This window comes from Balaenoptera musculus, chromosome 6 (assembly GCF_009873245.2).
Source record: "Balaenoptera musculus isolate JJ_BM4_2016_0621 chromosome 6, mBalMus1.pri.v3, whole genome shotgun sequence".
NCBI classification, from domain to species: Eukaryota; Metazoa; Chordata; class Mammalia; order Artiodactyla; family Balaenopteridae; genus Balaenoptera; species Balaenoptera musculus.
The window spans coordinates 92,629,043-92,654,731 of NC_045790.1; the positions used below are offsets into that span (position 1 = coordinate 92,629,043).

The 25,689-nt window shown below is 43.9% G+C and overlaps 1 protein-coding gene and 1 long non-coding RNA gene across 2 annotated transcripts in view; both read left to right on the top strand.

Annotated features, from left to right (window-relative positions):
• Positions 1 to 25,689, top strand: part of LOC118896458 — a 57,299-nt gene that overhangs the window by 11,193 nt on the left and 20,417 nt on the right. Inside the window, exon 2 of the long non-coding RNA XR_005020179.1 lies at positions 18,980 to 19,141. This is a non-coding gene — a long non-coding RNA (uncharacterized LOC118896458). The remainder of the gene's footprint in view (positions 1 to 18,979; positions 19,142 to 25,689) is intronic.
• On the top strand, positions 25,057 to 25,382 carry LOC118896457 (protein transport protein Sec61 subunit gamma-like). The gene has a single exon (XM_036854238.1). It carries the CDS (start codon positions 25,105 to 25,107, stop codon positions 25,309 to 25,311), a length of 207 nt encoding a protein of 68 aa, XP_036710133.1. The 5' UTR covers positions 25,057 to 25,104; the 3' UTR covers positions 25,312 to 25,382.

Genomic DNA, 25,689 nt, shown 5'->3' on the forward strand with positions numbered 1-25,689 from the left:
TGCCCACTGAATAAAGTCCAAACTCCTTAGTCGGCACCTTGTACCATCTTTAACAACCCTGTCTAATCAGACGCCATCTCTTGGGAAGTGAGGATGTGAGCAGGAGGCAGCAAGAGGCATCTTTCATTCAACAATTATTGATTAGCACCAACCATCTGCCATGTACTGTTCTAGGTTCTGGGAATACACTCAAGTCCTTGATTTTATGGAGCTTATTTGTGAGAAGACAAAAAACAAAGTCATTAATATGTGTTTTTAAGATGACCGCTGTCCTGAAAAATGAGTGTGGTAGGTTGTATAGATTGAGATTGCATTGGCCCCCATTCTTCCCTCCTTCCTGCATCCAAGCTTTCTGCCACATGACCCAGAAGTTCCTTAAACTAGAAGTAGCTGGACTTCTCCCTGCTGATCTTTGGGCTGGGCCATGTGACTTGCTTTGACCAATGGGATGTTAGCAGATGTGATGCAATCAGAGGCTTGCAGCAGACTTGTGTGGTCAAGCTTGTCCCTCTTGCACTTCTGCTTCTGCCGTAAAAAGACTAGCCCGGGTAGACTGCTGGTCCCAGAAGAAGGAGGAAAATGGGAAGTACAACCAAACTGCAAATAAACTGTTGTTGGTTTAAGACACTGAGTTTTGGGGGGATGGTCTATTACTGGGGCAAAAGCTGACTGATCAAGGAACTTTAATTCTAACCTCTATGAGATCTACTTGACATCCCTGCCTTGGAGGCACTGTTCCAGAGGGGGTTCTCATACTTCCTTACTTCCACGCAAGAAACCCTTCTATGCAGGCAGTATCTTAATCTAGCCCTTTCATCAGTATCTATGAAACCCGAGTATGTCTTTCCCTTGCAACCTGAAAAAGCCTAGGACAATGTCTCCCCTACTATCATGAGGTCCTCGAGGGGAGAGATTGTTCTTGATTGCCCTGCTGGCGCAGAGCCTGGTGTAGTGCATGGTACACTCCACTAGTTGTGGAACCAGATGAAACTCCTGTCAAAATTAGTGGATCTAATGAAGCAGTATGCCCTAGGTCTTCTCTTGGAAGATCTTTTTCTGTGCAAGAGACTGTTATCCATTCAGTTTATCTGTCTCCCCATCCACCCACTCATGGGGGCTGGAAAGCACTCTGTCAGGCGCTGGGATATAAAGGCAAATTAGACATGGCTGATCCTTGTCCTTATAGAGATCGCAGACTCATAAAAGAGACAAATAGACTATTCCCAGGGGGGTGAGATAAAATCTATCAGAAATGAGAGCAAGACACTGAGGCAGTATAGTCTGGTGGGTCAGAGAAGACTTCAAGGATAAGACGACACTTCAGATGACTTTGATAGGCAAGGAGGAACTGACCAGGTATAGAAGGGGGAGAACATTCTGGGGAGAAGGTGTGACGGTGCATGAACTTAAAGTCTATGATGAGGGTATGAGGGTGTGTGGGGCGGGGAGGGGGTGGGAAGTGGTGGGAAAGGAGGTAGAAACTGAGGCCTGGCCAGATGCCAGAGCCTTGTGTGCTACGGTCAGGAGTCTGGACTAGGTGCTGAGGGCACTGGGGAGCACTGAAGAGTTTGAGCAGGGCTGTGACATGTTTGGATTTTGCATACTTAAAAGACCCCTCTGGCAGCAATGCCTTGGGAAGGGACAAGGAAGCTTATTAGGTCATTGCAGTGATAAAGGGGGGAGATGTAGATGACCTGAAATGCCGGCAGAAACCTAGAGAAGGGGAGGGGTGGGAGGGTTAGGAGGCTGAATGGATGGACCTGGTGACTGGGGGCACGGGTCCGGGGGAAGGAGGTGTTGCAAATGACTCCCAGGTTTCTGCTTAAACAACAGTACGGATGATGGCACACCACTCACAGAGGCTGAGAGCCTTGGGGTGGGGTGTGAGGATAGAAGATGAGTCCCCTTTGACCACGTGGATAAGGGGCCGCTGTGGGGCTACCAAGTGTGTGTTTCCCAGGCAGCTATACACCCAAACTCAGGAGAGAGGTGTATTTGGGTGTCATGTGTGTGATGGTGGTTGGAACTATGGGTTTGTTTGTTATGTGGCCTGGTGCTTGAGCTGGTGCTTGCAGAAGCACTGAGGAGTCATCCCCACATGGTAGGCAGGTTTTGAAAGCCCCCAAAGAATCCCTACATGGCATGTAAGACATTATCCTAGGGTGTTCAAGTGGGAAGCATCCTGGTTTACCTTTATGTTGCCCGAACCCTCCACAGGGCCCAGACATTAGCACATGCTCAGGAATGCTGGATGAATGAATGAATGAATGAGGTTCCCCTGGTCCTTTGGAAGTCATAGATGGAGAACCAACATCATTAGGCCCCACACCTGGGGTGATTCTGTAGGTTCAAGTTCTGAATTAACCAAGTTCAGCTTTCCCATAATTCCATACTTTCCAGAGGTCCTTAGGTAATTTCTAGAATCACTTTGGGAACGTCCTAAGAATGCAGATTCCCAGGCCCCATGGATAGCGATTTTGATTTAGTAGGTCTGGGCTGGGGCCTAGAAATCTGCTCTTGAAACAAGCTCCTGAAGTCGTTCTGATGTTGATGCAAGGTGGACGATATTTTGGGAAAAATCACTCATGCTGCATATTCCCCATTTCCCCATCTGGGTCTGCTCTCTACTGTCATTCACTGCGCTCTGTACCCAGGGAGGCTACCTTCTGGGGCTTGTACCACCCAGACTCCTTTGGTCTCTGTCTTCCATTTGCTTTCAACCAGTGGGGGGCAACAGCAGGAGATGGGTGGGAGGAGCGAGGGTAGGCATTGATTCCCCCTCTACCCCAAGCTGCGGTTTGGCAGTGGCTGCATCCTCAGCTCCTGCTGAGCAGCCCGTCTCTACCAGCTGCAGCTCTCGCCAAGTTCTGCTCCAGCTCCCTTCCTTCACCCCTTCAGGCCTAGGGGGAGTACTTCCCACGGCACCTAGTCTCTGGGTGCTTCGCCATCTTGATTTCCTTTAACCTTACCCAGACCTCTAAGTATTTTGTTCACTACATGCTCTTCAGTTACCTCTTTGAGTGTGCCCTCTGCTTCCTGCCAAGACAGGAAAACAAAAACATTGACTGGAAAGAGGCAGGAATTCTGGGCCCGGTTCAGTTCAGTTCAGTTCAATTCAGCAAACATTTACTGAGCGAGGTCCTGTGAGTCCAGCTCTATATCAGGAGCTGAGGATGCAGAAATGACTCAGACACAGTGCCTGCCTGCAGAGAGCTCACTGCTTAATGGGAGGTAGAGCCCCAGAATACAGGGTGATGATGGTGTAACTCGGGGTCACACTGAAAGTGCAGGGGGGACCACTACGCCAGAAGTGGTAGGAAACAGAGTCTTCCCAGAGGAGGTGACAACGTGGAATTTGGGTGGGCAGGGAAAGGATGAGAAAGAACAACTCAGGCAGGGATAGAATCACGAAGATGTGAATGGCAATGTCTGGGGCGGCTGCCTGGAGGAGGAATAGAGGCTGGGATCTTCATGCCCACTTTGCTGGAAGGCAGAGGGATGCCTCAGTCTTGAGATGTGGGCTGCTCCCCTGGCACGGGGGTTAGTCAGGGTGCCCCTGGAGCTCCAGGTTTGTGTGGGCTTGGGGGGCCTCCCACCCTTTCCCAACTGCCATGGTTTGGGCTCCTTTCCTTTTAAAGCAGGTTTAATTCACCAACCTATCAAAGCTCCCTTGCTTCCCTCAGAGGGGTATTTGGGGAAAAAAGAGGGAGACTGGGTGGAGTATTGGGCCTGGGGTCCATGAGGTTAAGACAAAAGAAAAGCTCTGGCTGGATGTACAACAGACCACCCTGATTTCACAAACTATCTCCATTGACTTTAAAGGAAGATGAGTCTGGCAAACTCCTATTTATTCGTCAAAAGCCAAATGAGATTTCACCTCCTCCAGGAAGACTTCCTGGAACCCCCTAACTAGTGCTCCTGCTCTTGTATTCATCATAGTCTCTGGTAATTTGTATGATCACCAGCGTATCTAGCCCACTTGACTACTAGATCCTCGAGTATAATACATGGGGCCTAGGGCATAGTAGAGCATCAGAAAATATTTGTTGAATTGACTTAAAAGGAATTCTTGCTGCGCTAGGGGAAGTAATAATAATAGTGATATTATCAGCCCTTTGAGGAATGAGGAAACTAACCCAGGGCAGTGAAGGAACTTGCTCATGATCACAAAGCCCATAAACAGGGCAGCATGGGGACTCGAAACCAAACAAGTCTGTTGATTCCAAGGGCTGGAGGATACACCGCTGGGCTCCTCACCCACATGGGCACAGCAGGAGTGGCTGCCCAGTGCTGCCCAGCCAGGAGATTGAGAATAAGAAGCCTCATTGATGGAGCAACCACTCCTCTCCAGGAATTGTTCAGAGCACTTCATTTGCATCAACTCCCTTAACCCTGACAACAGCTTTGTGTGGTACGTGTGTGATCATGGCCCGATTTGACAGATTAGGATCCAGAGACTGGACGTGGTTAAGAAATGTATCCAGGGTCATACCAAGAAGAAGGCAGAGCTTACAGTGAAACCCAGACTTATTCCAGAGCCTGTGCGTGCTCCGAACCATCGTACTTCTCCAGGGAACACGACACTGGCTTCAGATTTGGGAAGAAGGAGAAAACATTTATATGTATTATATTTGTAAGAGGGTTATAAACTGAAATATGCCTCTACATCATGGCAAAAGAAAAAAAGAAGAAAAAGAATAATGTTTCTAGAAGCATCCTTAAATTATACACATTGTGAGTTTTGGAAAATTTAGAGCATCACAGAGTAAATTGCATGGGCCTGGTGGAGTGGGCTTGTTCTGCTACTGAGCAGCTGTGTTGTCCTGGGCGCATCTCTTCCCCTCTCTGGGCTTCATCTGTTTCCACATCTTCTTCCAGAGGCTTCATGGAGGTGTTTCCTTTTGGATTGCAAAAGCCATGGCAGTTTGTATCAAGCATAGTCTTTTAGCGCCCTCTACTGTCCAGTTACAGCACTGTCAGTGGTGTGGGTTAGAGGGGAGGGAGAATCAGCCTATGCTTGAAACAAATGGTGAGCAGTGAAGGGCAGCTACAGGGGAAGTCCATGACATAAAGCAAAAGCCAGTCCTGTTCCAACCCATCAAAGACTTAGAAGTCCTGTTGATCCTGCCCGCACAGTTTCAATTGTTTCCGACCTGCGTTTTCCTGAGTGCACATTCCCAGGCAGTCTGTACACCCACACACAGTACCACCTCTCCTTTCATAGCATCACATTGTATGGTAAGTGCCTGTTGACACGTCTGTCTTTTTAAGCACGGGGCCTGCAGTTACTCGCCTTTATTTTCTCTCTCTGCCCCGTGGGATAGTGTATGACACACAGGCCCTCAACTCGAGTTTACCGCATGGATGAACGGAGAGAGGAAGGAATGAATCAAGGAAAGAGAGAGCCCTCTGGGAAGAGGTTGAGGTGGAAGGAGCAGGGAGCATGGGAAGTTCTGAGTTAGGAGCTAGTGTGCCTCAGGTTCAACAAGGTTCCCTACTGATCTCATGTTGCACTGGCATCTTTTCAAAGTCGGAGTGTGGAAGGGGTTTCATGAAGGGGACAAATGGAGGGCTTTTGGGGTATTGCTGGGGTGCTGGATACGTGGTGTGCTCATCTTGGGAAAATATATTCAGCTGTACACTTGTGTGCACTTAAAATTTGCATATCTTTCTGAATGTATGTTGTACTTTTTTTTTTTTTTAATTTATTTTTGGCTGTGTTGGGTCTTCGTTTCTGTGCGAGGGCTTTCTCTAGTTGCGGCGAGCGGGGGCCACTCTTCATCGCGGTGCGCGGGCCTCTCACTATCGCGGCCTCTCTTGTTGCAGAGCACAGGCTCCAGACGTGCAGGCTCAGTCGTTGTGGCTCACGGGCCCAGTTGCTCTGCGGCATGTGGGATCTTCCCAGACCAGGGCTCGAAACCGTGTCCCCTGCATTGGCAGGCGGATTCTCAACCGCTGCGCCACCAGGGAAGCCCCATATGTTGTACTTTGATGAAAAGCTTAGGTAAATCTAATTTGAGAGAGGGGTGGATATGTCTGCTTATGCCTTGTTCCAGAGTTAGAGAGAGGCAGACTGCTGAGTTTCTTTCAAAGAGCTCACTCCATGTTCTGTCTTAGCAGCTGATGGCCCAGCTCTAGGGAAACCCATGTGACCAGACCCATTGGACTTTATCGGTGTTTGACACTCTTGCCCACTCCCTTTTTCTTGAGATATTTCCATCCCTTGGCTTCCAGGACTCGATGTTTTTGCTCTGTGCTTGGCTATAACTCCGTCTCCTTTGTGGGCCTCTCTTCCAAGAACATTCCTTGAAGTTCCCAAGGGTTCTGTGCTAGGCCTGCCCTGTTTCTAACTGCAAATTCTCCCTGGATGATCTCATCCCCTCTGATGGCCAACCCTGTGTCGATGACTCACAAATATATATCTCGGGCCCATCTCTCTCTCCTGAGCTGTGGACCACTTATCCAATTGTTTCTTTGACATCTTTGCTTGGACATCTCACTGGTAACTCCACGCACCATGGATGGTGTCCATTTCTCTCTGCACCGCTATCCAAAACCATGTTCCTCCTTATGTGTTCCTTATTTCAGGGAATGGCTCCACCGTTTATCTGGGGGTTGGGCTTAATTCCCTGTGGAAGACTATATTATTGTTCAGCAAATCCTTACTCTCCCTTTCTTTCCATCTTGAAGCAGAGTATACTTCCATACCTCATTGACTTTGGGCTTGTCCGTGGGTCTTGCTTTGAATAAAAGAATGACCACGTGGCCGTTCCTAATAGAGGCTCTAGTGGCACTGTGCTGGGAGCCGCCTGTGTTTCTCTTCCCCTGGTGGTCCTGCCACCTGTCGCGAGGAGAGCAGGCCACAGATAGCTGCTGTTCCTTCAGCCTGGGTGCTTGAATGGCAGACATGTCGGGCAGACCTGAACGACCTGGAGCCTAGAGCTGAGCCCAACTGAGTTAGGTTGAGTCCAGCTGACCCACAGATCCATGTGCAAGAAATAAATGTTTGTTATTGTAAGCCACTAAGACTTCTATACTCTTCCAACTACTCACTCCCCACATTCAACCAAGACCTGTCAATTCTACCTCCTACCTTTGTCTTGATGCATCCAATGCCATCATTTCCCACTGCTGCACCCTACTCCAGGCTCTTCTCCTCTCTTGCTTGGACGCTTGCAAGTCTTTTTGCTGGTTTCCTCACATTCGATCTTGTCCCCGTTAGTCCCATCTCCACACCGTAGCAAAAATGATCTTGCTAAAATTCAGGTCAGTTGTATCCCTTCTTTAGGCGTTTCAAGGGCTTGCCATCACATTTAGGAAACCGTCCACGTCCATGGCACTCAAGGCCCTTGACCCTCTGGAGGCTGCCATCTCCCCCGCTCCTCACTCACCCCTTCTCCTCCATGCTCTGCCTACTCGCACCTCTTCCAGCTTCATGAGAGCCCCATGCTCTTTCGTGCCCTGGGCCTTGGCCATGCCTTCCCCTCTGCCTGGACCACAGTCCATTTCCCTTGCCCAACTGCACGTGGATCGCACTTCTCATCCTTTACGGGTCAGCTTAGGAATGATTTCCTTTGGGGAGTCTCCTCTGATTCCCACCGGTCTGGATGAAATCCAATTGCTATTTGCTCCCATGGCACCATGAGCTTTTCCTACCCAAACACATATCAAGCTATTTTCTCACTTTAATTTGCTTGTCTTTTCCACTGGACTTGAGCTCCCACAAACTCAGGGACTCTATCTAAATTGTTCATCCTTACATTCCTAGTGTTTAAAAAGTTGCCTACGCTCATTCTTTGAGTTCAAATATTGTTTGTTGAATAAATATTATGGGAAAATAATATGAATGGGCTAAAGAAGTCCAAGATGGAAACAAAAACCACAGAAGGGACTCAGAGAATGTCTAGTCTCATTCTTTGATTGTATAGATGGGGAAATTGAGGCTCAGAGAGGGCTTGACTAGACCAAGGACATGGAGGCTGTTAGAGGCAGAGCTGGAATTGGAAGGTTCTGATGGGACTGCCTGGGCTTTATTTGTTGTCTGATCTGAGGAATTTAAATGCTTGATTTAGGTTCTTAGTACCTGCAATATTAGCATCACCTGGGAGTTTTTTAGATCAGGCCCTGCCCTAGACATACTGAATCAGAATCTTCATTTTAAAAAGATCTCCAGGGGCTTTGTAGATACAATAAAGTCTGAGAAACACTCATTTCAGTGACCAGGGGGACAGCTAATGTGGCTTAAAGGTCATTCCAATTCATGCAAGAAAGCCAGCTGGTACAGTAGGAAAGAAAACCCAGCCAAAATGTGGTGGCATTCAGTGCATGCTGTAAACCAAAGGCCAAACGTGTGGGCCCCTCACCTTCCAAAGTTCCAGATAGTTTGGGAGTCCAGGACCTGGCCCCATGGGGGAATAATGGTTCAACTTTAGGTGAGGTGAATGAAGGGGGCTTGCATAAAGGGAAACTCCCAGAAGCCCAGCTGACCAGCAAACCTGATGCTGCAAATTTCCAACTTTTGTACTTGTAAAATCTAAAAAAAAGTTTAATAAATATTTATTTATTTACACAAATAATTCTCCCCATGCTGCTTGAGGTGGTGGTGAAAGTGTTATACTCCTGCCCTGCTAGTGACATTGTCAACTGGTGCAGGCTGTTTTGTAAACACTACAGCAATATGTAGCAACAACTACAACATTGTTGATCTCCTTGGACCAAGTAATGCCATTCACAAGAAATAATCCTAAGGAGATAATTCAACAGAAGTGAAAATCTATATGCATGAAGATGTTTGCTACAGATAACAGTGGAAAATACTAAATAAAAAAGGGAATGATTGAGCAAATTAGAATATGGTATCTTCACGACCATTTAAATTTAATTATAAAATAGCTACTATGTCTTACTTCATCTGCTTGGGGTACAGTGGTGGTTAAGAGCCTGGTCTCTGGGTGTTTGATTCTGGCTCTACCATTTACCGTGTGATCTTGGGCAAGTTTACTTAACCACTCTATGCCTCAGTTTCCTCATCTGTAAAATGGGGATAATAACAATACCTACTTCTTAGGATTGTTGTAAGGATGGAATGATTTAATTTAATTAAAGTGCCTGGAATAGCACCTCTATAAATTTGTGTTACTATTATTTTTAAGAGTCAAATTAAATGGCCTGATACTCTCACTCCACCTGACACAGGAATGCTTTTCCTCCATCCTCAGGGCCTGACCTGTGGTAAGTCCAAGACCCCCGGGGATGTTCCCTCAGTCCTCCTTGGAATCAGCCTGGTTTTCCAGCCTCGTGGAGAGAAAACAAGAGAATTTGCTCAGTTGGCCCGTACTTTGTATTCTTTGTGGCTCATGTTGCTGTTATGGTGTTGCTATTGAAACAGGTGATTCAGGAGCCATCTTGAATTCTTCCTCCCTCAGCATTATGCCGGATTGTGGTAACTCCACCCCGTATAGGCCTTTAGTACACACAGACACACACACGTGCACACACACACAACCACCTTCTGTAAGCCACTCCCCCAGCGCACCTGAGTCCTGGTTGCTGCGGCTGAACAAGGTCCCTTTCTTCTTCTCCCAACCCCTTGGTCTGTTTACATTTAGTGCCCTAGAATGGCATACTTTTCAGTAGATAATCCTACTTGTTCCGATGATAGTAATAGCTACCATTACTTGAAAGCCAGAAGTGTGCCTGCCAGGTGTTCTGCTGTATTTTTACAAACATCAGTCCTTAGAATGAAACTATGAGGCAGGTACCTAAGAGGTAAGAGGTAAGAAAATACAAGAAACAAGGTAAGTACCATTATTTCTATCTTACTGGTAGAGCCTCTGAAGTTCAAGCATGTTATGGGGTTTGCTGGAGATCCACAGTTTGTAAGTGAAAAATCTGAGATTTTAACCCAGATTTGTCTAACTCCAAAGCCCACACTCAGAACAACTACCCTAAACTGCCTCCCTACATAGGGACACAAGCAAGAAGTTTATGATAAATGGTAACTAAAAAAGTAAAAGGAAAATTGCATCACTACAATGCATAGAGTTGTGCAAAAATATGTCTGCATGTAGACAAAGCATTGAGAATGTTTGCTGTGCAAGGGCCATAGGATTAGGTATGATTTTTTCATTTTAAGTAATTTCCTTTAGTGACAGTTGCTGTATAGCTTTTACAATTTGAAAAAAGCTACCCTCCATCTGCAAAAATGACTGCCTTTAGGCCAATAGTTCTCAGCTTTGATTGATCATGAGAATCACCTGGAGGGGCTTTTAAAAGCGACCCAATGCCTGGGCTCCACCATAGATGAATAAATCAGAATCTCTGGGGGTTGAGTCCAGGCGGTGGTATTTTAAGAGAGTCTTCCCATTGATTTTGTGTGATTTTGTGTGCAACTAAGATTGAGGAACAGCTTCAGGGAGAAGCTTCACCTTCCACTCTCCTTCCAGAGAATCTAGCTGCCCCATATTCTGTGACCCCACGCTAATTAACTCAAGCTTTTCCCTCTTTTCCCTCTTTTGCCCAGGAAAAAGCTAGCAATATGACTCTCCCCCCCAGTCCTTTTAGTAGATGGGCACTGAGAAGAATCTTTGGGTGGTGGAAATATTCTGTATCCTGATTGTGGTGGTGGTTAGATACATTTGCCAAAACTCACTAAACTAGACTTAAAATTGGTGAATTTTATTATGTGTAAATTATACTTCATTAAGCTGGTGTTTAAAAAGGTATGAATATTGGAAAGGAAGAAACAAATCATTATTCACAGAAATCAATATTCATATTGTGATTGATTAATTCTACTTCCTTGTGAATTAATTCTCTTTCTTTACATTGGTGCTCTTCTTCTCTAGTCCTGGCTTTCCTCAAATATTTGGCAATTCTTGGCTGCCTTCTCTTCTATGGCTTTAGAAACGTCTAGTAAGCTTATGAAGGTTGTAGATATGGTCCGAGTCCCTGCCTCCCACCATTGTAGGGGAGATAGGCTGAGTGCAGGTGCTTGTCATCTAGTATGGAGGTTCCTTCTCCTCCATCCCTTGAGTTTTCTAGGAAGCTGGGGCCTCAGAATGACACTCAGTGCTTCCACCTGGGAAAGATGCTGCCGTCTGTTTCTTGTTATAGGTGAAGGAGGGGGAAGGGCTATCAGGTCTAGCTGCTTCTCAAAGTGGTTCTCAATTATGGTCTTTGAACCAGCAGCCTCAGCATCACCTGGGAACGTATTAGAAATGCGAATTCTCAGGCCCTGTCTCAGATCAACTGAATCAGAAACTCTGGGGTAGGTTTCAGTCTATACTTCAACCTGCCCTCCAGGTGGTTCTCAAGGTTGAGAACCACTGTCTTGACGAGTACCCCAGTTAATTTCCTGGACAATCACTCTTTCTGTTCCCTGATCCCTTTTCACAGCAGGTACTCTGGCAAGTATTTCAAGCTGAGGTTTCTTCCTTCCTGTTCCACCTTCAGTCCAATTCCAATTGCTTTCTATCATTCAGAAGTTCCCCACATTTTCTGGTGGATTGGTAGCACCTATTCTTGCTTTCTAGTGTTCCAATGGATTTTTATTTTTATTTTTAATTGTGGTGAAAAGCATATAACCTAAAATCTTAACTGTTTTTAAGTGTATAGTTTGGTAGTGTTAAGTGCATAGTTTGGTAGTGTTAAGTGCATTCAAATTGTTGTGCAATCCTCATCACTATCTATCTCAAGAACTCTTTTCATCTTGCAAAACTGAAACTCTGTACCCATTAAGCAACTCCCCATCGAATGGATTTTTAAAAAGCATATTTTTTTTCTGTCATTAAATGGAATTTTGGGTGTATATTAAGGTCAATGCATGTGCTCCGTATGCCATCTTTCTAAAAAAATTGTGGTTAAATATATATGACAAAATTTCCATCTTATCCATTTTTAGGTCTACAGTTCAGTGTCATTAAGTACATTCATATTGTTCTGCAAGATCACCACTATCCATCTCCAGAACTTTTTCATCTTCCCAAACTGAACTCTGTGCCCATTAAACACCAACTCCCCTTCCTCCCCCTGCCAGCCCCTTGTAACCACCATCTACTTTCTGTCTCTATAAATTTGACTATTCTAAGTACCTCATATGAGTGGAATTATGTAGTATTTGTGCCTTTGTGACTGGCTTACTTCACTTAGAATAATGTCAAGTTGCAACCATGTTGTAGCATGTGTCAGAATTTCCTTCCTTTTTAAGGCTGAATAACGTTCTATTGTATGTATTCACGACGTTTTGTTTATCCATTCATTGGTCAAGGTACACTTGAGTTGATTCCACTTTTTGGCTATTGTAATAATCCTGCTATGAACATGGGTGTACAAATATCTCTTCATGTCCCTGCTTTCCCTTTTTTGGAGCATATAGCCAAAGTGGAATTGCTGGTGCATATGGTAATTCTAGTTTTAATTTTTGGAGGAATTGCCATGCTGTTTTCCCTAGCATCTGCTCTATTTTACATTCCAACCACAAGGGTTCCAATTTCTCCACATCCTTGCCAACACTTGTTATTTTTTTTTTTTTTTATCATAAATGGGTGTTGAATTTTGTCAGAAGCTTTTTCTGCGTCTATTGAGATCATATGATTTTTATCCTTCAGTTTGTTAATATGGTTTATCACATTGATTGATTTGCATATATTGAAGAATCCTTGCATTCCTGAGATAAACCCCACTTGATCATGGTGTATGATCCTTTTAATGTGCTGTTGGATTGTTTGCTAGTATTTTGTTGAGGATTTTTGCATCTATGTTCATCAGAAATATTGGCCCGTAGTTTTCTTTTTTTGTGACATCTTTGTCTGGTTTTGGTATCAGAATGAGTTTGGGAGTGTTCCTCCCTCTGCTATATTTTGCAAGAGTTTGAGAAGGATAGGTGTTAGCTCTTCTCTAAATGTTTGATAGAATTCGCCTGTGAAGCCATCTGGTCCTGGGCTTTTGTTTGTTGGAATATTTTTAATCACAGTTTCAATTTCAGTGCTTGTGATTGGTCTGTTTATATTTTCTATTTCTTCCTGATTCAGTCTCAGAAGGTTGTGCTTTCCTAAGAATTTGTCCATTTCTTCCAGGTTGTCCATTTTATTGGCATATAATTGCTTGTAGTAATCTCTCATGATCCTTTGTATTTCTGCAGTGTCAGTTGTTACTTCTTTTTCATTTCTAATTCTGTTGATTTGAGTCTTCTCGCTTTTTTTCTTGATGAGTCTGGCTAATGGTTTATCAATTTTGTTTATCTTCTCAAAGAACGAGCTTTTAGTTTTATTGATCTTTGCTACTGTTTCCTTCATTTCTTTTTCATCTATTTCTGATCTGATCTTTATGATTTCTTTCCTTCTGCTAACTTTGGGGTTTTTTTGTTGTTGTTCTTCCTTCTCTAATTGCTTTAGGTGTAAGTTTAGGTTGTTTATTTTAGATTTTTCTTGTTTCTTGAGGTAGGATTGTATTGCTATAAACTTCCCTCTTAGAACTGCTTTTGCAGCATCCCATAGGTTTTGGGTCATTGTGTTTTCATTGTCATTTGTTTCTAGGTATTTTTTGATTTCTTCTTTGATTTCTTCAGTGAGCTCTTGGTTATTTAGTAGCGTATTGTTTAGCCTCCATGTGTTTGTATTTTTTACAGTTTTTTCCCTGTTATTGATATCTAGTCTCATAGCGTTGTGGTAGGAAAAGATACTTGATATGATTTCAATCTTCTAAATTTACCAAGGCTTGATTTGTGACCCAAGATATGGTCTATCCTGGAGAATGTTCCATAAGCACTTGAGAAGAAAGTATATTCTGTTGTTTTTGGATGGAATGTCCTGTAAATATCAATTAAGTCCATCTTGTCTAATGTGTCATTTAAGCTTGTGTTTCCTTATTTATTTTCATTTTGGATGATCTGGCCATTGGTGAAAGTGGGGTGTTAAAGTCCCCTACTATTATTGTGTTACTGTCAATTTCCCCTTTTACGGCTGTTAGCATTTGCCTTATGTGTTGAGGTGCTCCTGTGTTGGGGGAATAAATATTTACAATTGTTATATCTTCTTCTTGGATTGATCCCTTGATCATTATGTAGTGTCCTTCTTTGTTGTAATAGTCTTTATTTTAAAGTCTATTTTGTCTGATATGAGAATTGCTACTCCAGCTTTGTTTTGATTTCCATTTGCATGTAATATCTTTTTTCATCCCCTCACTTTCAGTCTGTATGTGTCCCTAGGTCTGAAGTGGGTCTCCTGTAGACAGCATATAATGGGTCTTGTTTTTGTTTTTGTTTTTTTTTTTTTTTTTTTTTTTTTTTTTTTTAATTATTAGCACCTTTAATGATTATTTATTTATTTATTTATTTTGGCTGTGTTGGGTCTTCATTTCTGTGCGAGGGCTTTCTCTAGTTGCACCAAGCGGGGGCCACTCTTCATCGCGGTGCGCGGGCCTCTCACTATCGCGGCCTCTCTTGTTGCGGAGCACAGGCTCCAGACGCGCAGGCTCAGTAGTTGTGGCTCACGGGCCCAGTTGCTCCGCGGCATGTGGGATCTTCCCAGACCAGGGCTCGAACCCGTGTCCCCTGCATTGGCAGGCAGATTCTCAACCACTGCGCCACCAGGGAAGCCCGGGTCTTGTTTTTGTATCCATTCAGCCAGTCTATGTCTTTTGGTTGGAGCGTTTAATCCATTTACATTTAAGGTAATTATCGATATGTATGTTCCTATTACCATTTTCTTAATGGTTTTGGGTTTGTTATTGTAGGTCTTTTCCTTCTCTAGTGTTTCCTGCCTAGAGAAGTTTCTTTAGCATTTGTTGTAAAGCTGCTTTGTTGGTGCTGAATTCTCTTAGCTTTTGCTTGTCTGAAAAGCTTTTGATTTCTCCATCGAATCTGAATGAAATCCTTGCTGTGTAGAGTAATCTTGGTTGTAGGTTTTTCTCTTTCATCACTTTAAGTATATCCTGCCACTCCCTTCCGGCCTGCAGAGTTTCTGCTGAAAAATCAGCTGATAACCTTATGGGGATTCCTTTGTATGTTATTTTTTGTTTTTCCCTTCCTGTTTTTAATATTTTTTTCTTTGAATTTAATTTTTGTTAGTTTAATTAATATGTGTCTTGGTGTGTTTCTCCTAGGGTTTATCTTGTATGGGACTCTCTGTGCTTCCTGGACTTGGGTGAATTTTTCCTTTCCCATGTTAAGGAAGTTTTCCACTGTAATTTCTTCAAATATTTTCTCAGACCCTTTCTTTTTTTCTTCTTCTTCTGGGACCCCCTATAATTTGAATGTTGGTGCATTTAATGTTGTCCTAGAGGTCTCTGAGACTGTCCTCAATTCTTTTCATTCTTTTTTCTTTATCCTGCTCCCTGGCAGTTATTTCCACCATTTTATCTTCCAGCTCACTTATCCGTTCTTCTGCCTCACTTATTCTGTTATTGCTTCCTTCTAGAGTATTTTTCATTTCAGTGATTGTGTTGTTCATCACTGTTTGTTTATTCTTTAGTTCTTCTAGGTCCTTGTTAAATGTTTCTTGTATTTTCTCCATTCTGTTTCCAAGATTTTGGATCATCTTTACTCTCATTACTCTGAATTCTTTTTCAGGTAGGTTGCCTATTTCACCTTCATTTATTTGGTCTTGTTGGTTTTTACCTTGCTCCTTCATCTGTAACAAATTTTTTTGTTGTTTCTTTTTTTTTTTTTTTTTGATGGGTGGTGCTGTATTCCTGTCTTACTGGTTGTTTGGCCTGAGACGTCTAGCACTTGAGTTTTCAGGCAGTTGGATAGAGCTGGGTCTTGGGTCTTGGTGCTGAGGTGAGGACCTCTGGGAGACCTCACTCCGATTGATATTCCCTGGGGTCTGAGGGTCTCTTTAGTCCAGTGGTTTGGACTCGGACCTCCCACCACAGGAGCTCGGGCCCGACCTCCAGCCTGGGAACCAAGATCCCGCAAGCTTTGTGGTGCAGTAAAAAAAAAAAAAAAAGAAGAAAGAAAGAAAAAAGAGCAGTACAATATCAAAGAATAAAAAACAAAATAAAATTAGAAAGATAAAAAATATATTAGGAAAAATAAAGCTATAACTGAAACAACTGCAACAAGGTAAAGTAAAACCACAGCAGAAAAAAGAAAAAAAAAAGGGGGGGGCGGGTTGGGGAACAAGCCAGAAGGAGAGATCACTAACAAAGTATAAAGAATAAAATAAAATTAGAAAAATAAAAGATTTATTAGGAAAAATAAAGATATAAAAGAATCAACAACAATGAATCAACAAGGTAAAACAGAACCCCAATCTAAAAGAGGAAAAAAGAAAAGAAAAAAAAAAAGCCTCGGCTCTTGGGGCGGAGTTTAGGTGGGGGGTGGAACTCAGGCAGGGGCAGAGTTTTGGGTGGGGCGCGACCTAGGGGGGTAGGGGGAGTGACATTTGAGCATGGGGCGGGGCCTAGGCAGGGTGACATTCAAGCGTGGGGCGGGGCCTCTGCTGAGGACCTGCTCCCGGAAGGGGTTAGGCAGCACGTGGAATGGAGCGCCTCTGGAGTGTGGAGTTCCAGAGTTTGGAGGTAGGGACCTGAGTGGGGTTTAGACCAAGCACGGTTGGAGGGGGTCTCAGAGGGGGTCTCCGAGTGTAGAGGTGGGGCCCTGGGTGGGGGTGTACGGGCAAGGCTTGGGCTCTGCACAGCAGGAGGGAGGCTCTGAGGGCAGAGGATTAGGCCCGGGAGCCCAACAGGCTCCCCGTGCCCAGGTGGACAGGGAAAGCTCTGGCCCCGTTCCCTTCTGTTCCTTCGCGCCCCTCCCCCACCATCTCCCCCAGGGTTTCCCCTGTCCCCGCTGGACCCCTAACTATGGGTGGGTCCCACTGGGTGTAGGAACTCCTTCCCTCCCCCAGCCGCCCCTCAGGGGTGCCGGTCCGGAGGTCTGGCCTTTACTTTTGCTCCCCCTTCCCTCCCTCCCTCCCACTCCCTCAGGACCCCCGGCGGCTGGAGGGGGTCTCGGTGGGCAGAGGATCAGGCCCCGGATCTCAGCAGGCTCCTGGGGACCCAAGTGGGCAGGGGAAACCTGGCCACGCTCCCTTTTGATCCTCTGCCCTCCCAGTGGTCCCCCAGTTTCCCCCTTCAGGAGTGGGATCCCTTCCCCTCCCCCAGCTGCCCCTCAGGGGTGCCAGTCCCGTCCCGCCTCCACTTCTCCTCCCCCATTGCTCCCCCCAAGTCCCACATCCTACCTGGTCCCTGGGGGTTCCTCCCATCCCCTTAGGTGTCCGTGGTCCCCCACTGGTGCCTGGTAGGTGCCCCAGTTGTGAGGAGACGCAAATTCCGTGTCCTCCTAATATGCCATCTTGACTCCGCCCCCTCTTTTATTTTTTTTATGATAGCCATCCTAATGGATGTGAAGTGGTATCCCATTGTGGTTTTGATTTTTTCTTTTTTTTTTTATAAAATTATTTATTCATTTATTTTTGGCTGCATTTGGTCTTTGTTGCTGCCTGTGGGCTTCTTCTAGTTGCGGTGAATGGGGGCTACTCTTCATTGCGGTGCGCGGGCTTCTCATCACAGTGGATTCTCTTTGTTGCAGAGCCCCGGCTCTAGGCGCGCGGGCTGCAGTAGGTGTGGCACGTGGGCTCAGTAGTTGTGGCTTGTGGGCTCTAGAGCCAGGCTCAGTAGTTGTGGTGCACGGGCTTAGTTGTTCTGCGGCATGTGGGATCTTCCCGGACCAGGGTTTGAACCTGTGTCCCCTGCCTTGGCAGGCGGATTCTTAACCATTGCACCACCAGGGAAGTCCCCTGTGGTTTTAATTTTCGTTTCCCTAATTATTAGTGATGTTGAGCTTCTTTTCATGTGCTTATTGGCCGTTTGTATATCTTCTTTGGAGAAATATCTATTCTAGTACTTTGTCCAGTTTTGAATCAGGTTTGTTTTTTTTTTTTTTGTCCCCGAGTTTTAGTAGTTCTTTATATATTCTGGATATTAATGCCTTATCAGATATGTAATTTGCAAATATTTTCTCCCATTCTGTTGGTTGCCTTTTCACTCTGTTAATAGTGTCCTTTATTGCACAAAAGGTTTTCATTTTGATGTAGTCCAATTTGTCTATTTTTTCTTTTGCTGCTTGTGCCTTTGATGTCTTATCCAAGAAAATCAGAGCCAAATCCAGTGTCATGAAGCCTGATGTTTTCTTCTCTCTATGCAATCTTGATCTAGCCTCTAATAGCAGTTTCTATTTGTCTGCTAGTTAAACATAAATATCTATCTTTCCCCCACCCTGCCCTTGTCATTAGCATGACTGTTTAAAACCTGGCAGTTTTGCTATCAATCCACGATATAGATACAGCTGCTCTCTGATGAAAGGCTAAGACAAGGTGGAGTAAGTTCTGAATGACCTTGATCTTAACCCTGATCACAGTGAAAGGGACCGGGGAAGAGTAGACTAGGTGTTTTTGGAATCAAAAGGACCTCACCCCAAATCTGCCTGTCTCTGCCACTGCTAGCTGGGTGGTTTGGGGAAGTTCTGCCTCTTTGAGCTTCAGTTTTATTTTATTGCTCATGTTTAAAATGGGGATAATAATACCTACCTTGAGGTGCAGTTGTGAGAATGACAGATAATGTGTATACATGTCTGGCTCTTGGAAGCTGGGAGCCCTAATTATTAATTATGCTGTGTTAGACTTGGTTGTCACCCAGTACATCTCCTCTACTTGACCACTAGCCCGTGAGCACCTCCAGGGACCGGTGTAGCACATCTTCATCTCTGGATCCCAACACTTGGTCCCAAGCCTAGTCAGTGGTAGGACCTCTGTAGGCCTTTGTTGAGTGAATGATTTGGAAGGTGAAAAAACATTCCCTTGCCGCCAGCCTGAAAGCCACATCCCTGTCATGGCACATGGGTGTGAACTTGTGAGTCTGAGGATTCATGTGAAATACATTCTTGCTCTTGGAATGTATTTCTTTCCACATATGGATGCCAAATGATGTCCAACTTTTCCTCTCTCCTCTTCACTGCTACTGTTTTTTGTTTACTTTCCAGGTGAAACTGATCCTGCATCCCAGAGGGAATTTTGGAAGAGGTTTCGGTGGAGGTGAAAACCAAGTGCCTGAATGGTTTTATTGCTGAAAGTCCTGAGTCTGGGAAACCTCTCAGTCTTGGGGTTTCCCTCAGAATGAAAAACAAGGGGAAGCTGACTGGCAGGTACACGGACAAGACAGAGATCTTTTGAATTCCCGACTTTATCAAAGTTTGGTTTGATAGATTCTGTACGGTTCTGTTAGGTTACATTGAATTTGGTACTTAGGTGAGTATGGAGCAGATCAGATTTTTGTTCTGGTTCCATTCAAATTTTTATTCTCTGTACAAAGTAATACCATTGGCAACTTTAAAAAAGTTACAGCGTGCAGTGTTTCTTGACATGGTAAAGTGGCCAACATTGAGACTGAGGAAATACACGTATTAATTTTGGATCATAGTTGCTTTTCTAAGCCTATTTTTGGACTGCAGTTTGCTGTCATCAACACCAAATTTTCTTCCTCGGTGAAGTATTTTCTCAAAGACAAGTCTTTATGAGTAATCATCAGAGAAAGGAAGCAGGTTAATTTTACTTTGAAAGCTCTGTTGGGTGCCAAAGCTGGTAGGGTGTGCAAAAATACAGGCTTGAACTGTTTCAGAAATGGATTTTTAAAGAATTGTGGCTAATGTTTTTCATCCCAGTGACTATTTCTGAGTTCAAATTTAGTGGAAGATGATTATGATTACTTAACAGAAACATGATCAGACAGGTATTTTATATCCTGGTACGTTCTTTATGCTCTCTCACTGGGCCAGCAGACCCCATATGTCTAGTTTCCACGGTCTAGACCCTCCCTAGTGTTGTCAGCCCACCGTTGACAACGTCCAGTTTAAAACACAGATCTGACTAAGTCATGCTCCTGCTTAAAAATCCTCACTAGCTATCCCACTTCTCCCAGGATAAAGTCCGAAGACATCCCAGGCTTGTGTGAGCTGATCCTCCATTGAGCCTATACGCTTGCTTCCTGGCTCTTTCATAGCCTTTTTAGAACCCTTCACTTATTCACATAACAAAAACTTAGCCATTTCAAACTAAACAAGTTAGTGGCATATAGTACACTTACAATGTTGTGCAACCACCACTATGATCCAGTTTCAGAATATTTTCATCACCCCCAAAGGAAACCATGTACACATTAAGTAGTCACTCCCTATTGCCCCTCCCCCAGCCCCTGGCAACCACCAACCTACTTTCTGTGTCCCTGGACTTATCTGTTCTGGACATTTCATATGTATAGAATCATTGTGTGGAATATTGAATGGAATCATGTATAATATATGACCTGTGTGTCTAGTTTCTTTTATATAATACAATATTTTTGAGGTTCCTTTGTGTGGTGACAGTACTGTATTAGAAATTCATGCCTTTCTATGTTTGAGTAATATTCTATTGTATGGATATAGCACATTCATCTGATGGTAGACATTTGGATTGTTTCCATTTTTTGGCTATTATGACTAGTGCATGCACGTATGTGTATTTGCTTGAGTACCTGTTTTCAATTCTTTTGGATATATACCTAGGAGTGGAATTGCTGGGTCATATAGTATTTCTATGTTTAATGTTTCAAAGAATTGCCAGACTGTTTTCTTCCCTTTTCTCTCGTGTTTCTATAATACAATATATTCAAGAAAATTTCTACTGTAGTACAGGTACAAGATACCTTTAGTTATAACAGGCTGTATATGTATCTGACGGCAGGGATTAGGTCTTATTTATTTGTGAATCTCCAATACCCGGGACAGGGCTGCACAGAGAAGGTACGCAAAAAATGTTTGTAGAATTGGATTGACTATAGAGGGATTATATGCAGTTTTATCCTTGAGGAAGATGTGGTGTATGTAGTAAGGCTGTGAATATAAGTGATGGGCTAAGTGGAGATAGGGAGTGGGTGAAGTGAAGAAGACCCTCCCTACTCCTTTGGACAAAGGGAAAGGAAGACCAGTGTGGTAGAACTAGTTATCCATAGACCTGGCTTCTATTGCTGGTTTGCCTTTAACTAACTCATTATAATTTTCTGAGAAGTTCAGTTCTCCTCTTTGTCAAGTGAAAAGATTGAATATTTTAGTGATATTCCATTTTTTGGGTTTGTTTTAAGCAACGGGAACTGTTTTATTCATATGAACTCACTGGTGGAAGCCCAGTATGCCTTGGTGGGGGGAAGGGCAGAGTTCAGAGCAGGGCACAGACCAGAATGCGGGGCAGCCCCTATCCCTGCAGCCCCAAGACCTTGGCAGGACCCTGAGACTCAAGGTCCCAGCACATTCAGTAGCTCTGAGAGACCTCTGTTCTAGAAAGGTCAAGGAAGCATTAATGCACACAAGTACATATTATTCTGCAAAAAAAGAATTTTTTCCAAACAATAGAGGGGAGCTTAAGGATTGAGACAGCAACTTCAATGGGAAAAGAACAAAAGATCTGATGAAAAATTACAGTGAGTAGTACATTTGGTTAAAAGGGGGTCCCCAACCTCCTTCTCACCTCCTCGTACTTAAAAAGAAAAGATGTTGCAGGTTGACTTCATGAGCAGAATTGTCAAACATTTGTACTCTCCTAACTGAATGGATTCCTGCTCCATGAGAGCACTTCCTCTGCAAATGTCCTGCCTGGTGTCATAGCTGAACGTGTCGCTGGGCAGGCCTGGTCTGGTCCTTACTTTCTGGGTTTCCTTTTTTTTCTCTCTCTCTCTCTCCTGGCAAAATGTTTTGAAAACATGACATTTACACTCCACCCTCATGTTATCTTTTCTCTCTAGTTCTTTGCTTTTGAACTAGCCTTGAACATTGTGAGGGTTAGCTGAGGCCCCCAGACCACTTCCTGGCACGCCTATGGAATCAACAGGCCATAACCTCTCTCTCCACCGGATTGCTGCTGATGCTTGGCTCGCTTTGGTCTTGTTCAATTTTTTATTTCTGCTGAAGCTCATTTTTAGGCAACACTTCTGCAAATATACTGCCTGAACCTCAAAATCTCTTCTATTTATTCAGGTTGAGGCACAGAAGTCATTCAGGCACTGAGACCGAAGTTGGTTTACACGGATGTCTGAATTAGCCCCCAAACCATGTTGTTTTTATTGTGAATACCCCTACGTGTCATCATAGAAACACAGTTCAAGCAGTGTAACCACAAACAATATTCACATTCCACTATTAACCCTCTTGTTCATTTTTTTTTTTTCTTTTTTTTGTGAGGCTCTTCTGGAAATTCTACAACTTCTTTTAAAACAGATTTTCTGGACAATGACTGCCCCTTTTGGTGGTAGAGCCCTATTATAAAAATAGAAAGGAAATTCATTTTCAATATCCCTCTCATTTTACTTGCTTAACAGTTGCTTTCACTCCAAAATGGGCATGAACGTAAACACTGCAGTATTTTCACCATTTCTTTAAATGCTTTTTAAGAAAGGGAACTTACAGTTTTCCGGAGGATACCTGTATGACGTTAATCCCTCTTGCTCCACCATGATGCTGTGGGACTAGTGGAGGATTGGATGCCGTGATCCTTTAAATATCACTTCAAAAATGATTTAGAAAAGCTAAAGTCTGTCTTGTAAGCCCCAGAACTTGTCTCAGATCTTGCCTCGATCAACTTCCAAAGTATAATGCAACGTGATTATGTTCCTCTGGGGAAACCTGTGAAACAGGTCTTTGAGCTCCATTGGATGTGTCAGAGTTTTAATTGATTGTTTACCATGTGTCTGCCCCCCCCCTAATAGCAGTGCTAAGGACAGGACGTGTTTTATGGGAACAGTCACCCAGAGCTTAACTTGTTGTTGGGTAGTAGACAAGACTATTTCCCAATGAAATTAAATCTGTTTCGTGCCCTGAGAGTTTCTTCTTGATTAAGTGTGCTCTGCTGATTATTGAGAGTGCAAACCTTGATAGCCTCCAATTAGCACTGATGAGATTCCAGGGAAAACTTACTCCCTGTTCCTTGCCAGTTATAGAAAAACATTTTGGTTGAGAAGAGGTGTGCCACAGAACTCTGTTCCTTGAGTTCATTTACTTTTCTCTTGCTTCTTGGATCACAAGACAGGGGTGAGCCACATGCCCTTATTACAAGCCATATAAAGTACCTCACATATATTATCTCATTTTGTCCTCATGATAACGTTGCAAAGAGGGCAGGCAAGTATCATTATGCCCATTTTACAGATAAGAAAACCGAGTCCCAAATAGCTTTGCAACTTACTTAAGGAACCACCAGTAATAAGCACCAAGCAAGGACTAGAAAGCAGATACTCTTTTTAGTAATTACCCTCTTTTTTGGACAGTAGCCAAGACTGCTCTACCTAGAGCTTACTGCAGTGGAATTTCTGCCCCCCAACACAATTCGTTTATTCATTCAATCAACAAACACTTGCAGTGAGTATGAATTTGGGGCCTCAAAATTCAGATCTGTAAAACAAAGGTAGATTTATTTTTAAACTTCAAGTAAATTCTCCCTTGGGTCCTCATTCCTCCTGGTGGCAGAAACTTGTCAATTCTAGGTTTTCTCTGCCAGCTCAGGGAATTTCCCCCTCCTCCCTTTTCTTCTGTAGTTGTATATAAGTTCAGGCCATTGGAAGGTTTGTGTGAGTGTGTGACAGTGTGTGTGTTATGGAGATGGTAGACGCATAGGGCCTTCTGGGGTCTTGTTACTCTGATTGCTGTTGAAATGTGTGGCCCATCTGGTCTTCCAACATTTGGTAAATACTAGCATTTATTGCTATGTGATTTTTTAAAAACCCTGCTCTTGAGGCATCTGTAGAACTGCTGGCTTGCCTTCTTTCATCTAGCTTCTATGTCCTCCTTGTAAGTATGAGAGACACTTGGCTGCCCTCCTGAGCTACTCTGAGGATTTGGGGGGATTTCATAGGACTCTCTCAGGCCTCTTGGTCTAGCCTTGTCGTATGTCTTTTTTATTCGAAGCTTCTCCCTCCTACCCTATTGTGTGTGGGAGTGGGGAGAGGACACTGTCTCCCCACCTCCTCAGGTATCACCTGGTGTGAGGCACAGGTCTTCTCTACCCCTGGATCTACCAAACTAACCTGGGGTGTATCTCATTTCCCTGACTACACACATATCCCCTCACCCTGGCCTTACCCAAGGGAAGGAGGGAGGGTGGGGTGAGGGGCATAAACAGGGACATTCTCCATCATCCAAGTGTCTGCTCTGCTGTCCAATGCTCTCCTCTAGAGCAGGTAAATTTTACTTCCTCTGGGGCAAGGGGTGGGATGGGGGTGGGGAGGAAGGATTAGCACAGCAAGTGTTCATCCAAATCTATTATCTCTGCCAGGAGCTCAGCTTTTGAAGGTCAAAAGTTATGAGTTAACTATTTTCATTCTCTCTTCCTTGAAGCAGTAAAGGTGGAATGTCTTAGCTGTCTAGGCTGGGGGGTGAGCAATGGGGTACACATAACTCTGTGTGTGTGTGTGTGTGAGAGAGAGAGAGAGAGAGAGAGAAGCTGTTAATGCCTCATAATATTACCCTGAGTTTGGTCATTTTTGCCTAACATGTTCCAGATTCTCTGCCAGATGGGAAATATAGAGGTGAGCAGACTATATCCCTTGCCTAAGATGTTTACAGCCTAGTGAGAAAGGCAGAGACAAGGAGCTTGGCCCTAAGGCGAGATGCAGGCTGAGAGTGGTGTGCACTATTTAAACCAGTGTAGTGTGCTGGCTGATTGGAAAGATGTATAAGGTGCCACCTGTACCCTTTCCCGAAGACCCAAGCAAAGACTTTACAATTCTACAGTTTCCCTGTTATCCAAACTATTTGGTGCTCACCACTTTGGGTAACTGATCTGAACTAAGATTTAAGTGGAAAGCAAAAGGAAAATTAATAGTAAAACAATTATAATTTTATATCTATGATCTCACAGGACCTTCTCCACCTCAGTGAGAGCTTGTAGGGTTATCTCCACGTGGCCCATATAGAGCCAGGGTTACTTAATAGCATCTTCTAGGTACCACTGCAAGCTGAGAAACATTAATTTGGCATTATGAAATAATCTGAAGCCGGACCCAGCTTCCGGTTCTGGTGGGCGTCTGTCTGTTGGCTGTTGTGCTACGTGTCTTTGGCTTGTGAGCGGACGGTGGGCAGGCATCATGGATCAGGTAATGCAGTTCGTTGAGCCAAGTTGGCAGTTTGTGAAGGACTCAATTCGGCTGATTAAAAGATGCACCAAACCTGATAGAAAAGAATTCCAGAAGATTGCCATGGCAACAGCAATAGGATTTGCTATAATGGGATTCACTGGCTTTTTTGTGAAATTGATCCATATTCCTATTAATAACATCATTGTTGGTGGCTGAATACCTTTTAAGAAAAGTGTTTTTCGTCTTGGGGATTGGTGAACAAGTAAGGATTTGAGACGCTCATGGAGTAACAATTTGCCTGTATGTTTTGTGTTTTTCTTTCATTTTTTTCTTCCAAGATGTTTTCTATTTGTAAATTAAAATAATTTCAAAATTTATAAAAAGCAGTAATTTCAACTTTTACTTCTGTTTCTCAAAAAAGCCTAAAAGAGAGTATGTTCATTACATAGAGCAAATTCCCTCCTCTTCTTTCATCTTCTCTTTTCTCCTCCTCTCTCTTCCTCTTCCCTTCCTATTTGTCCTATCTATCTGTCTGTCTATCTATCTATCTATCCATCCATCCATCTATCCATCTATCATCATCTATCATCCATT